This window comes from Protobothrops mucrosquamatus, unplaced genomic scaffold (assembly GCF_001527695.2).
Source record: "Protobothrops mucrosquamatus isolate PMUCROS unplaced genomic scaffold, P.Mucros_1.0 scaffold2534, whole genome shotgun sequence".
NCBI lineage: Eukaryota > Metazoa > Chordata > Lepidosauria > Squamata > Viperidae > Protobothrops > Protobothrops mucrosquamatus.
The window spans coordinates 40,313-57,778 of NW_015388595.1; the positions used below are offsets into that span (position 1 = coordinate 40,313).

At 43.5% G+C, this 17,466-nt stretch overlaps 1 protein-coding gene across 1 annotated transcript in view; it reads left to right on the forward strand.

Moving 5' to 3' along the window:
* Positions 1-8,739, forward strand: part of CDNF (cerebral dopamine neurotrophic factor) — a 9,723-nt gene extending 984 nt beyond the window's left edge. Inside the window, exons 2-4 of the mRNA XM_015825184.2 lie at positions 2,620-2,747; positions 4,508-4,649; positions 8,271-8,739. Coding sequence (XP_015680670.1) covers positions 2,620-2,747; positions 4,508-4,649; positions 8,271-8,449 — 449 coding nt within the window. The 3' untranslated portion in view covers positions 8,450-8,739. The remainder of the gene's footprint in view (positions 1-2,619; positions 2,748-4,507; positions 4,650-8,270) is intronic.
* The last annotated feature ends 8,727 nt before the right edge of the window (positions 8,740-17,466 follow it).

Here is a 17,466-nt window from a genome sequence, read left to right on the forward strand (position 1 = left end):
GTAACTGTGAGAGGGATCTCGGAGTCCTAGTGGACAATCACTTAAATATGAGCCAGCAGTGTGCTGCAGCTGCCAAAAAGGCCAACACAGTGCTAGGCTGCATTAACAGAGGGATAGAATCAAGATCACGTGAAGTATTAATACCACTTTACAATGCCTTGGTAAGGCCACACTTGGAATACTGCATCCAGTTTTGGTCTCCACGATGTAAAAAAGATGTTGAGACTCTAGAAAGAGTACAGAGAAGAGCAACAAAGATGATTAGGGGACTGGAGGCTAAAACATATAAGGAACGGTTAGGGTTAGGGGTTAGGGTTAGGGAATTGGGTATGTCTAGTTTAACGAAGAGAAGGACGAGGGGGGACATGATAGCAGTGTTCCAATATCTCAGGAGTTGCCACAAAGAAGAGGGAGTCAAGCTATTCTCCAAAGCGCCTGAAGGCAGGACAAGAAGCAACGGGTGGAAACTAACCAAAGAGAGAAGCAACCTAGAACTAAGGAGAAACTTCCTGACAGTTAGAACAATTAACCAGTGGAACAACCTGCCTCCAGAAGCGGTGAATGCTCCAACACTGGAAGTTTTTAAAAAGAAACCTGACAGCCATTTGTCCAAAATGGTATAGGGTTTCCTGCCTGAGCAGGGGGTTGGACTAAATGACCTCCAAGGTCCCTTCCAACTTTATCATTATTATTATTATTAAGAAGGGTCTTAAAATGGGGCAAAACTCATTTAACTGTATTGCTTAGCAACAGAAACATTGGGCCCAGATGAACTCTATCTATACTCATGAAAATGATGCTTCAATTCAGATAAATATTAAGTTAGCTTACCTTAATTACAGGAAAGAGGAAGCAAGTAAGCCGAGGGCAGTTAACTGGACATCCTCAACCGAAGTTAAGGGATATCTTAAGTGTGGTCTCCCTGTTGCATCCTGAACTTTGGAATACATTTGTGTTCCCTGTAGGTGGCATAAAGCCATCACAACATTACTAGAATAAGGATAGACTTGCTGCAAACATTATTATCATGTGTAGGAAAAGTTCTGTTTTATCATTATCAGGAGTCAGGGAATTGCTGGTTTTGATTACGGCAAAATTACAGCCATGCCTCCAAAATGTATATCCTTTTCTGAATATAAAACTATTTGGAATGCAGGATCAGACTTCAGACTCGTGATTGCTGGAAATTCAAATCTCTAAATACAGTATCTAAAAATATTGTGCAGCATACGTGTGGGCTTGATCTCACTTTGTGGGATGGGTAAACAAATAATGACGGACATATGTATGGTACATGGAGAATGAGAATAAGGGAAGGCGGGCACTCATCCTGCTGGCTTCGCTACTATTTCTGCATGTTCCCAGCTGTTTCTTTCTCACTGCTGTATCAGTCCCAGCTACAGCTGATGGCCTTGCCTTATTCCCACCATCCCTACCAGAGGTTTTTTTTGCAGGAAATGTCTGTTTAGATTCATCCACAGATCTTCTGAAACTGTTCCATGTGTATGGAGATTCTCAGTCATCCAGGTCATGGTTGTCTCAAAGGTGCTTTTTTCAAATCCAGTTGCCTCGTGAAAAAAGGCACCTTCCACTTTCTCTCAGTTCTAATATTGCGCCAAAGAATACCACATGGAGACCCCATGTTATTTTTCCTTGGAAACGTTCACTAAATGACTAAGTATTTTCTTTACCCCAACTGAAGAAGCTCCTTGGATGAGAAGCGAAACCTCTTTAAGAAAAAACAAAGTCCAGTTGCCTTTTGGAAAGCACGTTTGGGACAACCAGGACCTGGATGACTTAGAACAAGGGTCTTCAAACTCGACCCTTTTATGACTTGTGGACTTCGACTTCCAGAATTCCTCAGCCAGGCACGCTGGCTGAGGAATTCTGGGAGTTGAAGTCCACAAGTCATAAAAGGGCCAAGTTTGAAGGCCCCTGACTTAAAATCTCCGTAGACATAGGCCCCAATGCATTTTAAAGGAGCCCTTGCTGTTTAATATTTGAATACAAGTAGTCCTTGACTTACAACAGTTCATTTAGTGACCATTCAAAGTTACAACGGCACTGGAAAAAGTGACCGTTTTTCACACTTACGACTCTTGCAGCATCCCCATGGTCACGTGATCAAAATTTGGATGCTTGGCAACTGACTCATATTTATGACAATCGCAGTTTCCCGGGGGTCATGTGATCCCCTTCTGCAAACTTCTGACAAGGAAAGTCAAGGGGGAAGCCAGATTCATTTAACAACCGTGTTACTAACTTAACAACTGTAGTGATTCACTTAATAACTGTGGCAAGAGTTGTCATAAAGTGGGGCAAAACTCATTTAACAAATGAGGGGAACGGCCTATATTTATGGGGTATGATAAAACTGCATTATCATATGATAACGTCTATACATTAGACACTTAAAATTGAAGGAAAGAAGGGAGGGAGGGAGAATAATTTCAACATAAAATGAGTTCCAAACTTTATTTGTATGTGTTTTTAATTTTATGAAATACTAATGAATTCCATCCTTCAAGTCAGTTGGAAGGTTTTGGTGATCCATTTTTTTAACTTAAACATTTTGTGCATTATGTGTATTTACTTTTTCACTTCTTGTTCTTTTTACAGTGTGTCAAGATTTCTTGGAAAGATTTTACAGTTCTTTGAAAGAAAAACATTCTGATTTCTCCACGGCTTCTATAGAGGAGGAATTAATTAAGACTTGCATGAATACAAAAGGCAAAGAAAACCGCTTGGTATGACTTTCTCTCTTCTTCTTTCCATCCACACAGTTTTACTGCAGATAAAAAATTTATGTCCTTCAAATCCATTTTGACTCCTAGTAAATTCACCCACACAGCCATGCAGTTTTCTTGACAATACTACAGACCTGATTTGCAATTTCCTTCTTCCAGAGTGTATGTGGGATTTTTACCCAATACTTTTGTTTGAACTGATACCCTTGGTCTTTCTGGTTTTCTTTAGTTGTCCCCTATCCCAGGGCTTTTCAACCAGTGGTACGGGTACCACCTGTGATACATTGGCACCTGGCAGGTGGTACGCGACCATCCTAAGAAAGTGGTAGCGGAAGAGGGGAATGAGCTGAACCGGTGGCAGCATCGCACAAGCCTGAGCGAGAGATGGCTGGAGCTGCAGGGCTGTCAGGGCTCAGTGGAAGCGCCAGGATCAGTGCCGCTTTCCAGCTGATCGGCACTTCTTCGGGGCTGTCAGGGCTCAGTGGAAGTGCCAGGATCAGCGCCAGGCTCCAGCTGGAGCTCGGCGCTGATCCTGGCGCTTCTGCTGAGCCCTGAAGAAGCGCCAATCAGCTGGAAAGCAGCACTGATCCTGACGCTTCTGCTGAGCCCAGAAGAAGCGCCGATCAGCTGGAATGTTGCAGCATCTCCAGGGTCTTGTGATTTACATTCAGATGCTTGACAACTGATTCACATTTATGACGGTCACAGTGTCCCAGAGTCATGCGAAGTGACCAAAACCTGCTGCAACCACCCAGCAGACGGGGGGGATAAAAACCAAACACCCCCCCACCCCACCCCCGCTGCCAATCCTCAACAGAAATGCTCACAACAATGAAAACCTCGGACAAGAGGAAGAGTGCCTCCGGGCGGGCAGGTAGGTGTCTTGCTCGGCTGTGGCTTGGGGGTTACTTTTTTCAGTGCCATTGTAACTTCGAACAGTCACTAAGCAAACTGTTGTAAGTCGAGGACTACCTGTACTTTATCACTTTTTTCCTTTTTGGGGGGGGGGAGGTCATCAAGTTTTTGACACCTTGCTAGGCGACTGGTGGTACTCGGATGCTGCCATATCCTAAAAGTGGTACAATGGGTTAAAAGGTTGAAAAGCCCTGCCCTTTCCAACCACTAAGGAGACCTCTCACTGTGTAGCTTCTAAGTCAGTGATGGCAAACCTTTTAGACACCGAGTGCCCAAACTTCAGCCCAAAACCCACTTATGTATTGCCGGGTGCCAGGTGGGTGTGGCCCGCCAGGTGGGCGTGGCTACAGTGGTCATGGCAGACGGGTGGGCGTGGCCAGGGTGGGCATGGCCAGCTCGATCTTGCTCCTGGGGAGGGACGCCTGTGGGGGCCGGGCAGGGCTGGGGGAGATTCAGTGATCTCTGGCGGGTGGGGCAGTGGGCAGGTGGCTGGTTCTGCAGGGTGAGGCGAGGCAGGGCGGGGGTGCCATGTCACAGGGCAAGGCGAGGCAGGGGCCAGGGACACAAAGGCCCCCGCACACAAAGGCCAGCAAGCGCATGGGTGCTGGGATGCATCCGGCCATGTGGAACCTCGGCAAGTTAGCAGGCAGCTGGTTGAAGAGGACAGTTGCCATCTCCGGGCATGGCGCACGTGCCCACAGAGGCCTCCGAGTGCCGCCTCTGGCACGTATTGCCATAGGTTCGCCACCACTGTTCTAAGTCCTTGAGATAATTTTGTTCATGGAAGAGAAAAAGGATGCCCTGGTCCCTAAGCATTAATTTCACATTTGTATTATTTTTCGTAGTGCTATTATCTTGGGGCTACAGAGGATGCAGCTACCAAGATCCTCACTGAAGTCAGTCGTCCGATGAGCGTTCACATCCCTGTGGCAAAAATCTGTGAGAAACTGAAGAAAGGAGATATTCAGATTTGTGAACTCAAATACGGTATGAAATCAGCCAATGTAGGCAGTTAAGCATACGATTAAGAACCTTTTAACACTTGGCCCAGTATTTGTTATGTGTTACTCCTCCTTGGAAAGCTAGAGAGAATCCTGGTTTCCTAAAGACATGGGCTTTTATGTGCATAATTACATCTGTGAGTAACACAGAGAACCATCATGTAACCAAGGTTTGGCCTTTCAGACATGAGCCTAGAGAACAGCCAACCAGTCTGTGATGACCGGGATGTCCTCAAAGAGGTCAACATGGTGGCTTCAACTGTCTGATCGATGCTCCATCTGTTTTTTTTTTATGTGCGTCGCACTAAAACTATTATCCTTTAAAGATAACTCTGTCTGGCTGAAGCTGAATAGGATAATCTAAACAACACGAAGATGGTTGAACTATTAATAAGTGACAGTAATTATTTACAGCAGTTCCTCTTTTGAACATCCCCACCCTTTTATACCTTGACTCCAATTTCAAAATCCTTAAACAAACCACAAAACCTAGATTGCTAGCCCTCCCTCAGATTCCACCAGGTTCCCGCCTTCAATGTATTTTTTTGTCCTATGGAGACAAAAAATGTTAATTGCTAATGACCCTTCCCTTCCATACTCTATATTTAAAATTGCCCATTGATTGGGAGAAAAATCCCCGAGATGGCTTAAACAGAAGATGCATAAACAGAAGATCTGCTACTTCAGAAAGATAATCAGAGGCATTAAACATCATAAAACTTTTTCACTGGCCATGACAGTAGTTATGGCTTTCTTATCACCAGCAACCCATCATGTACCACATCACCAGATCTCCTTTTCACTGGCATCCTCACCCATGACTGCGATTGGACCCAGAGGTCCTTAAGCAAATAGCCAGATATTATTCTAAGATGCTGGGAATAGAAGCTATGTAAAATCTTATATATTGGGCATTTCGTAAAGTTCTGTCTTACATCTCTGCTCTGAGAGCTTACAGGAAGCTGGCTTGTGCAGGTAATTTTTGATTTACAATCATTTATTTAGTGACTGCTCAAAGTTACCTCAGCACTGAAAAATGTGACTTATGACCATTTTTCACCCTTGCGACCATTGCACATGATCAAAACTCGGATGCTTGGCAACTGGTTCATATTTATGACGGTTGCAGCATCCCAGGTTCATGTGATCCCCTTTTGTGACCTCACAAGCCATGTCAATGGGGAAGCCAGATTCACTTAACAACCATGTTGCTAACTTAACAACTGCAGTGATTCAACTACAACTTAACAATGGATATAACTATGGCACATGAATAAGAGAAGGTCTCGCTTAGCAACAGAAATTTTGGACGGACTCAGTTGTGTTTCCCAACCTCAGCCACCTCAACCTCAGTTGAGTGGGCTTCAACTCCCAGAATCCCCCCCCCCAGCCATACTGCCTAGCAGAATTCTGGGAATTGAAGTCCACACATCCTAAAAGTGGAAAAAGTCTGGTATCAGATCGTGGCTGAGACATTCCTAACATTCCTTCCTTAGTCAGCCATTAAACACTCCTGGAGAAGTGCATCGTGATTGCAAAGACGCCAGGATGGCGTTATAAAATTGCGATTGTGAAAGAAACAACAATGCCACAACTACATCACTGGAAGATTTCTCTGTCTGCTGTCAGTCTCCAACCTCATGGCAAACGTCATCTGCCATGTACAGCTAGTTCTCGACTTACAACAGTTCATTTTGTGCCCTTCAAAGTTACAACGGTACTGGGAAAAAAGAGACTTAGGACCATTTTTCACACTTACGACTGTTGCAGCATCCCCAAGGTCACGTGATCAAAATTCAAACGCTTTGCTGCTGACTCATACTTATGACGGTTTGCCATGTCCCGGGGTCACGTGATCCCCTTTTGCGGCCTTCTGACAAGCAAAATCAACAGGGAAGCCAGAATCACTTAACAGCCACGTTACTAACTTTAACAACTGCAGTGATTCACTTAATGGTGGCAAGAAAGGTCATAAAGTGGGGCAAAATTCACTTAACAAATGTTTTACTTAATAACAAATTTTAGGCTCAATTGTGGTCGTAAGTCAAGGACTACCTGTATGTCTTTCCTTTAGAAGTATATTATACATTTAAGATACTTTAGGTTTATACTTTTTAAGCATGTGTGTGTATGTGTGTGTGTGTGTGTGTGTGTGTGTGTGTGTGTGTGTGTGTGTTTAGGTGAATCTGTGAGAAAGAGAGAGAAATGTTAGTGGTTCCACTTATTGTATTAGCAAAATTCTAAATTGAGCCTAGGTCCAAATATCACCCATGCCCACATGTTCAGTCCAGAAATATAAACCTAAAGGAATGTTAAGATGGGAATCCAAGACTGCTTGAGTTGATCTAAAGTTTTCCACAGATTTGGCATTTCCCACGAAGAAGGGTAACCAAACTGCATTCAGAAAAGAAAAAGAGAATGAGAACAATTTGTGCGGCTGTGTGTGTGTACAGCCAGGTGTTATTAATTATTTCCATATTAGGAGACGCCACCACATCCCTTGAAGCTTTCTGCATGCAAAACTTAGAAATGGAATGGCCCAAAGAGAAATGTTTAGGAAGATGTGAACTAGTCAAAGAATGGGGTTAGGAAACCTCCTTCCCCATAATGCTAAAAGATACATGTATAAAAAGAACGAGGAGCTGTGCCAACGAAGTAAGAAAAAGAGGATCTGTGCAGCATCTTCCAATTGACCATAAAGATGTCGCAAGCATCCTCCAATTCCTTTTGTTTCTGCTGTGTCCTCAGTGAATGTCCTCCACACATCCCCTCAGGTTTGCAGGTTAGGTGACCTCTGGGAGGGAGGGATTTGTAGGCTCATGATCCCCACTCTTCCTTCCAGTTCCTGGGTATGGCATGGGACCATCCCTGGAAGGGGGAGAAGTTTGGATTCCTTAAATTTTGAGAAATCACCATGGAAGCTGGTTCTGTTGCTATGAGGCCTTATGATATTCCCTGGACATTGGACTGCTTATCTCTGCAGCATTCAGAATAACAGAATAATAAAGTTAGAAGGGACCTTGGAGGTCTTCTAGTCGAGCCCCCTGCTCAAGCCTGAGACCCTATACCATTTCTGACAAATGAATGCCCAATCTCTTCCTCAAATCCTCCAGTGTTGGAGCACCCACAGCTTCTGAAGGCAAACCAGTCCACTGATTAATTGTTCTCACTGTCAGGAATTTTCCCCTTAGTTCTAGCTTGCTTCTCTCCTTGATTAGTTTCCATCCGTTGCTTCTTGTCCTGACTTCGGGTGCTTTGGAGAATGGGTTGACCCCCTCTTCTTTGTGGCAGCCCCTCAAATATTGGAACACTGCTATCATGTCACCCCTAGTCCTTCTTTTCATTAAATTAGACATACCCAATTCCAGCAATCGTTTTTTGTATGTTTTAGGGCAGGGGTAGGCAACCTCGGCTCTTTTATGACTCATGGACTCCAACTCCCAGAATTCCTGAGTCAGCTATGCTGACTCAGGAATTCTGGGAGTTGAAGTCCATGAGTCATAAAAGAGCCGAGGTTGCCTACCCCTGTTTTAGGGTCATCATGGCAGGTTGATTTGGTATATAAACATAGATGTAGATATCTGACTTGGCTTATCTGCTTTTACAGAAAGACAACTTGATTTAACTTCGGTAGATCTATCCAAGATGAGAGCGGCTGAGCTGAAGAAGATCCTGGATAGCTGGGGAGAAGTTTGCAGAGCTTGTGTTGAAAAAAGGGAGTTTGTGAACCTGATAAAGGAGCTTGCTCCCAAACATACAGCCCCCACTGCTAAAGCTGACCTTTGATGGATGCTACTTACCATGAGCCCATGAATGCTTTCCACACAGCTTTAGGCATGACATCATGACTGGATTTCATTCACCAGGACCCTTCTGAAGAAACTTAAGAAATTGCTACTAGAACTCCATGGATCGCAAGGATTTTTGCAGTGAACAAAATTCAGTAGATGGACATAATCAGTGACTGGGTGAAGAAAGATTTCTCAATCGTAAAAGCACAGGAAAACCTAATGGAATATTTTGCAATTTGATTATCAGACCCAGACTTGAACAGCAGTAGAAAACTTGCTCAAAATAAATGCTTTCTCAAGATTTCAATCCCTACCTCCACCTTGTCTGGGTGATGGCCTAATGATCTCTTTGGTTCTCAGTTAAGGTGATCCCGGATTGATGGAGTCCCCTTTTCTCCTCCAGTCCTGCCAGGAAATGTTGATCTTGGTGCGTGTGTGTGTGTGTGTGTGTGAGAGAGAGAGAGAGAGAGAGAGAGAGAGAGAGAGAGAGAGAGAGAGAGAGAGAGAGAGAGAGAGAGAGAGAGAGAGAGAGAGAGAGAGAGAGAGATCAAAATCAGCTAGAAGTCAGATGGCATATTACAATGCAGGTCCTCTCGCTTTTGTGCAGGTGTTGGCATCACATGCATGTTTGAAGAGGGCGGAGCTTGCAAAGTGTCACTCCATCTATCACCTGGTCAAGGTGCCCCTGCCAGGAGAACAAACGCCACCTGCTTTCCCTTCCATGGGAATGTCTTTTGTGTACTGGAAAAAAGCAGCAATCACCACCATTTTAGAATCCTTGGTCTGGAAAGGGAAACTTGGCAGAACCCTTATCAATTACCCCGTTTTAAAGATAGAGAGAGAAAGAGATGAGAGAGATGACAGATAGATACATGATAGATAGGTAGGTAGGTAGGTAGATAGATAGGTGGGTGGGTGGATGGATGGATGGACGGATGGACGGACAGACAGACGGATGGATGGATGATAGGCAGATAGATGATAGAGGGAGATGAGAAACCTATATGCGGGTCAAGAAGCAATAGTGAGAACTGGACACGGAACCACTGATTGGTTCAAAATTGGGAAAGGAGTCCGGCAAGGCTGTATACTGTCGCCCTGCCTATTTAACTTACATGCAGAGCACATCATGAGAAAGGCAGGGCTAGATGAATCAAAAGTTGGAATTAAGATTACCGGGAGAAATATCAACAACCTAAGATATGCAGATGATACCACTCTAATGGCAGAAAGTGAAGAGGAACTAAAGAGCCTCTTGATGCGGGTGAAGAAGGAAAGTGCAAAAGTTGGCTTGAAACTCAACACTAAGAAAACCAAAATCATGGCATCCGGCCCTCTCAATTCCTGGCAAATAGATGGGAAAGAAATGGAGGTAGTGACAGATTTTATCTTCCTGGGCTCCAAGATCACCGCAGATGGGGACTGCAGCCAAGAAATTAAAAGACGCTTGCTCCTGGGGGGGAAAGCTATGGCAAATCTAGACAGCATACTAAAAAGCAGAGACATCACCCTGCCAAAAAAAGTGCATATAGTCAAGGCCATGGTTTTCCCAGTTGCAATGTATGGCTGTGAAAGTTGGACCATCAGAAAGGCTGAGCGCCAAAGAATTGAGGCCTTTGAACTATGGTGCTGGAGAAGACCCGTGCGAGTCCCCTGGACTGCAAGGTGATCAAACCGGTCAGTCCTAGAGGAGATCAACCCTGACTGCTCTTCAGAAGGCCAGATCCTGAAGCTGAAACTCAAGTACTTTGGCCACCTAATGAGAAGGAAGGACTCACTGGAGAAGATCCTAATGCTGGGAAAGATGGAGGGCAATAGAAGAAGGGGACGACAGAGAAGGAGGTGGCTGGATGGAGTCACTGAAGCAGTAGGCGTGAGCTTAAATGGACTCCAGAAGATGGTAGAGGACAGGAAGGCCTGGAGCAACATTGTCCATGGGGTCACAATGGGTTGGACACGACTTCGCAACTAACAACATCATAGAGAGAGATGATAGAAAGAGAGAGAGATGGCCAACATTTCACCTTTCAACTGCTGACTCTGGAAAAAAAAACCCCACTGCTCTAACCTTCTGGGCAGGCAGCCAAGCTGCTCCCTATGAAACAGCCATTGAAGGCAAAAAATAGGGAGGGAATTGTGAATTTCTTCAGATCTTTGTCATTGAACATTATCCAAGTTTCCCATGAGTTCCCCACTCTATGAAATTGGGTTCAAAAGAGAAATTTCTTTAGTATTTAGTGCTTTATTTAACCCTACGGATTTACCAGCCAATGAAAAAAAAAATAGTAGTCTTAACATTTGCAAATACATTGCAAGAAGAAATTTGTGTCGAAGTGGGTTGGTTCATCTATTTGAATTTCCTAATGCTGCTTTAAAGGCTTGAATAAATTTTCTGGGTGCTTTTTGTAGTCTTCAGTTGTTCAAATGTAAAGAAAAATATTAAAAGGTCAGTGTCTTCGAGAAAAATTACCTCTGCGGAGAGTAATTTTTCAACCCTCGGACAGTCTGCGGGAAGTAACAGTGTACAGGTTTATTTGCTGTAGCCCAAAGTCAGGGATAATTAACCTGTAGTTTATGAAAAGTTCATGGTTCTCAGAGAGAGACCGAGAGCGATTTCAAAATCATCTGAACAGGGTTTGGAAGATATAGGACAGCTGCTAAAATCCATCTTTGAGAACACCAATCTAAGAATTCCAGTTTGTGATTTGCCAACAGGTGAGAAAACCTGTGTGTACCTGCCGTTTTGTCAGAGATGAGTAGATCATGAAACATGAACAAAGATCTGTGAGAGGGACCTTGGAGTCCTGGTGGACAATCCCTTAAATATGAGCCAGCAGTGTGCTGCAGCTGCCAAAAAAGCCAACTCGGTGCTGGGCTGCATTAACAGAGGGATAGAATCAAGATCACGTGAAGTATTAATACCACTTTACAATGCCTTGGTAAGGCCACACTTGGAATACTGCATCCAGTTTTGGTCACCGTGATGTAAAAAAGATGTTGAGACTCTAGAAAGAGTGCAGAGAAGAGCAACAAAGATGATTAGAGGACTGGAGGCTAAAGCATATAAGGAACGGTTGCTGGAATTGGGTATGTCTAGTCTAATGAAGAGAAGGACGAGGGGTGACAGGATAGCAGTCTTCCAATATTTGAGGGGCTGCCACAAAAGAAGAGGGAGTCAAGCTATTTTCCAAAGCACCTGAAGGCAGGACAAGAAGCAACGGGTGGAAACTAATCAAGGAGAGAAGAAACCTAGAACTATGGAGAAACTTCCTGACAGTTAGAACAATTAACCAGTGGAACAACCTGCCTCCAGAAGCAGTGAATGCTCCAACACTGGAAGTTTTTAAGAAGAAACTGGACAGCCATTTGTCCGAAATGGTATAGGGTTTCCTGCCTGAGCAGGGGGTTGGACTAGATGACCTCCAAGGCCCCTTCCAACTTTACTACTACTACTACTACTACTATTATTATTATTATTATTATTATTATTATTATTATTATTATTATTATTATTATTATTATTATTATTATTATTATCCTCCATTAAAAGGGGGTGAAGTCCATTCAGGTTGCAATAATTACGTCATTTGTGGTGTTCTGCACCTCCAAAAGAAATGGGACAGTGAGAAGGCCTGTGAGGTTTGAATGAGAAAATCAGTGAAATATTTTCACTACTGTCGCATTCCTATCACGTTAGATCACCGTGATGTGAGGGGAATTTTGATAACAGCAGATCAACAAGCTAGTGGTAGGCTTTGCCACCAGTTTAGGATAGAGTTCTTTCATTTTTTCTTTCTTTGGGGTACATCAAAGAAACCCACAGGTTGCTCATTCTGTACTCAAGGGGGATTTTTAAATATTAGCATACTTTAAAAAGAGGTAAGGGCACCTCTTCACAGAGCCCAGACGCGACTTCTGAAGCCACAACCATCTCATCCTTGGGCCAAATCAGTTTTCTTCAGCCACGTCTCTGCTGATAATCCAGGGCTGTCCTGTCCTCAGCCAACAGGGAACAGCAGGATGAAGGATGGATGGATGGGCAGGGCTGTATGGCACTTACCAGGGGGCATTTTTGCCCTTGGAAAAAAAAGATTCTGCTATTATGATAGCAATAGCACTTACCTCTTTATAGTGTTTTAAGTACTCTTTAAGCCAGTGGCCCTCAACCTTTTGGGCACTAGGCACCGATTCTGTGGAGAGAGGTTTTTCCGCGGACAGGAGGGGGGCATGGTTTCGTGTGTTGCCTGCATCCCGCGGATGAGGCTGCACTCGTTTGCATGGCACAGTTTCTGGCATGCCGCGGCCCGGTGCGGGTCCACGGCCCGGAGGTTGGGGACTCCTGCTCTTAGCAGTTTTACACAGTTAGCCTCTTGCCCCCAACAACCTGAGTCCTCGTTTTACCGACCTCGGAAGGGTGGAAGGCTGAGACAACCTTGAGCTGGTCAGGATCGAACTGCTGGCAGTGGGCCGAGTTTGGCCTCATAGCTGTATTTTAACCACTGCGCCACCACGGCTCACAGAGGAAGCTGAACCTGCTTCAGTTTCAGTTCTACAGATCTTTTAAAAAAATAATCTTTAAAGTGTAAATTGATTAAGGGTTCTCCAGTGTTGAAAGTATAGCACCGTCCCTTTGGACTCTAGCCAAACGAACAGCTGCAATAGATTCACTAAGAAGCCAAGGGTATGGTTTATTTTTATTTTCTCCTCCACAAATATGTACATGTCAAGATGATGCACAAAATATGAAACACGAAGAAGCTTCTTGGATGAAAAGTGAAATGTTATCAAGAAAAAACCCAAGAATCTACCATCTGACCAGAATATAATTACTAAAATCTTAGAGTGTGCAGAAACATCGGAGATGAGAGAAAAAGCTGATTCAGTTTATTTTATAACTTGGAATAAATTTTATCAATGGTTAGAGACACATTAGAATTTGAAAAGGATCTAACATCTCAGAATAGATGATTGATTTCTAACCAAGTTCTAATTAATAGGTAGATGACATTGTTATTTTTAGTGATTTGGTGATTTTTATCTATTAATGTTGATAGTTAGGATTTTCTGAGATTTTATTATTCGTGTTTATTTAATAGATGAATTTATTTGTTTATTAACTGTTTGTAATATGGCTATAGTTAAGCTTATTTTAAGATATTCACTCATTATTATGATCCGGACAGTTGCTTGTTTGTTAAAATATGTGATTGTACCTTTCCTTATTTTATCCTAAATCCCCTATTTCCTTCCCCCCAGCCCCCTCCCTTACCATATCCATATTGTTCCTAATTTTCCCTTATCTATATAAACTCAATAAAATATTGTTTAAAAAAAGAAAAGAAAAGAAAAAACCAAGAAAGTCCAGTTGCCTTTTGAAAAAGCACCTTCGAACAACCATGACTTGGATGGCTGAGAATCTCCATAGATAGGAAAGAGAAAATTTATCTCATTTGAAAAAGAGCTGAGTTATTCTTACAGACATCATGGAAGTCCGTCTGGAATTTAAACAGCCTTGATCTCTTCTCTATGGCTACAATCCAGACCTGGACAAACAAGCAATGATTTGTAATGAGTTATGGACGAGGCCATGAAAAGGAGCCATCATCACAATACAGATCGTCCTTGATTTACAACTCCCAGTTGGGCCCAAAGTTTTCATTGCTACAGAAAGCAATTGTTAAGCCTGATTTTGCAATCTTTTTTTGCCGTGGTTGTTAAATGAATCTCAAAGTTGTTAAGTGAATCACATGGTCACTAAGCAAATCTAGCCTTCCCTATGGATTTTGCTTGTTGGAAGCTGTCTGGGATGGCCACAAATGGTGATCCATGGGATGCTCCAACATCGTAAATACATGTCTTGTTGCCAAGAGCCCAAATTTGTTTGGCCGTGGAAATACCGCAACACTCGTAAGTGTGAGGCCCAACTGTAAGTCACTTTTTTTCACCATCATTGTAATTTTGGACGGTCACTAAACAAATAGTTGCAGGTCAAGGATCATATTCTGTAATCATAGTCTACCTGCCCTGCAGAAAGACGAATTTGAAAGAGCAGACCCTTGAACATGTGTGCCGCATTTATTTATTTACATTTCATATTTCTTTATGCTGCATTGAAGATGAAAGAGTCTTTTAATATAAATGAGCAGGAAGAATCTTCCTCATTTTTTTTCGTCTTGGCCCAAAATTTAGTAACCACCCTCTCTTCAGTAATAGGTGGCCCAACAGGACTCTAGAAAATACATTTTTGATCTTTCTTTGCTAATCAACCTTCGAGCGGTGAAATCAGAGCCAGTTATGCTATTGCAGAGGTGTCAAACTCAATTTCACTGAGGGCTGCATCAGCATTGGGGTTGCCCTCAGGGGGGTGGGTGTGGCCAGGGTGGGTGCAGCCTACTGGGTGGGTGTGATGGAGTGGGTATGGCCTACTGGGTTGGCATGGCCAGCTCGACATCGTTCGCATCAAGGGTGCCTGTGGGGGGCTGGGCAGGAGTGGGACAGATCTGAGGGTCACTGGCAGAAGGAGGTGGGACCGGGGCAAGCGCCAAGGCATGGTCCATTTCTTCATTCCTCACAAAGGGTGACACCTCCCCAGCACGCACCCAGAGGGCGGGGCCGACACGGCAGGGGCTGGTTCCTCACTGTTTCTAGACGGCCTTGTGGAGCTAAGACTGAATGTGTTTCAGCATAGATGGCCACCACAAAATTGTACATTGGCTCCCGGCTGGCCTGGGCCAGGGCCAAGGCAGCGGGGGCCGTTCCCTCACTGTTTCCAGGATGGCTTTGCGGGCCACATTAAACCACTTCGCGGGCTGCATCCGGCCCCCGGGCCTTGTGTTTGACATGTCTGTGCTATTGTCATGTTGTCAAAGATAGAAACATTGAAGCTCTTACAGATCAGGCTACCTTTGTTTGTTTGTTTGTTTGTTTCTGCCACTCCAGCTACGTAATTTGAGATTCCAGCACCACTGAGTAAGCCCTACCTCCTCAAGTAGCATCTGTTCGGCTGCGGATTGTAACCTGACCTTGCAGGAGAGATGGCTCTTTTGTGAAAGCTCCTTGTTTGGAGGCTGATAACAATGCAGTGAATAACCTGCATCTACCTTCTAAAATCTAAACCTTTTCCTGGTGCGGATGCGTCTTCTGTCCAAGGAAGACATGCCACCGGTACTGTTGAATTCTGCGGCTCTCCATCCACCATTTCCAATGCAATGAAATATATTGGATTTCACATTATGGAAGAGTTATGGTAGACACCTTGTCAACTGCCTGCTTTGGAATCCTCCTTCTACAGCCTTTTTTAGGATTGTTGAGCCCATGGTAAGAATGCCAGTGTTACTATGGGATAAACTGTGCAGTCTTCCGGCATTCGTGATGCATCCGTTTCCTTGTTCGACATTGCTCAGCTGTTTTGGAAGTGTGACAGAAAGCACACCTGTCGATCAAAGTCAGCCCACCTGCCTAACTCCTGAAGAACAACGAAAGCTGGAGCCAGAGGTCACCATCTGCGATCAGCCACTACCTGCGAGGTACACCGATTCTCTGAGGCTCCACAAAGATGCAGTCTTCAGACCCGACAATTGTGCAGAGAGATGCACATCGCGATTCCAGCAAACTGCACATCGCAATTCCAGCAAACATGTTGGGGTCCCATCTACGGCTACGCCTCTGGATTCATCTGTGTTTTCTGATGAAAGCTTGGGACATGACACAACCGCAGTTCTTACACAAATCCCTAGACCGTCCATCATCAAAGTGCCAAAGGTAAGTACATCTTTAACCAGCCAAGGTGTACAGTTCCCTTAGGTAGCTCACACAGAGTATTGCCAGGCAAATTCTAACCTTTGATACCATTCATATGATCTGCCTTATTTTCTTGACGACTGAATAAAAATGGAACAAATGGACAGAAATAATATTCAGTCTTTTCAACTAAACAGCTTGAGTGACTGATTTTTTAAATTTGAAATGCCATCATCCCCTCCAGAAAAAAGAAAACATAATCTACCATTAAAAAAATAGGTCATTCCTCAATCATGGGGGATAAACATTGCTGTGACGTCCCATCTAATAACAACATGGGCCACATATATCAACAAAGAACGATGCTGTAAATGTTTCTGTAATCAAAGCCATAGTTTATTAACATGAGTTTTTGATGACATCATTATATAAACATAGACAAAAGACAATTATTAGGAACATGAAATGCATTCATGTTCCCTCACTACATTGTAGCAGGAGTTGAAAATCTTCCACTGCCCAGAAAAACTAATGAATGCTTTAATATATGATGGCTATATGATACATTCCTTCAGATCCTTGGCTAGGCAAATTTGGAGCAGAATTTGTCAAGAAAGAATTACAATAGAATTACAATAGCTATAGCACCACAAAGGGAATGGTTGCTACTTGGTTATATTTAGGTTTTTGATGTTGGCTAGGTGGGAAATGCAAGCGAGGATCTACATTAGAAGTGTGTGAATTGTCTCTGGAGATTCTCAGTCATCCAGATCATGGTTGTCGCAAAGGTGCTTTTTCAAGAGACACCTGGATTTTCTTTGTTTTTCTTTGAAGACGTTTCGCTTCTCATCCAAGAAGCTTCTCCAGTTCCTCAGTTCAGAACTGAAGAAGCTTCTTGGATGAGAAGTGAAATGTCTTCAAGGAAAAATAAAGAAAGGCCAACAACCCGCCTCCAGAAGCGGTGAATGCTCCAACACTGGAAGTTTTTAAGAAGAGACTGGACAGGCATTTGTCTGAAATGGTGTAGGGTTCCTGCCTGAGCAGGGGGATGGACTCGATGACCTCCAAGATCCCTTCCAACTTTATTATTATTATTATTATTATTATTATTATTATTATTATTATTATTATTATTATTATTATTATTATTATTATTATTATTATTATTATTATTATTATTATTATCTTACACTCGGATGTGCAACCTAACCTCATTCAGGGGAAGAACGTGATGTGAACAGATGCTCTGAAAACCTTGTGCAGATACTTGGT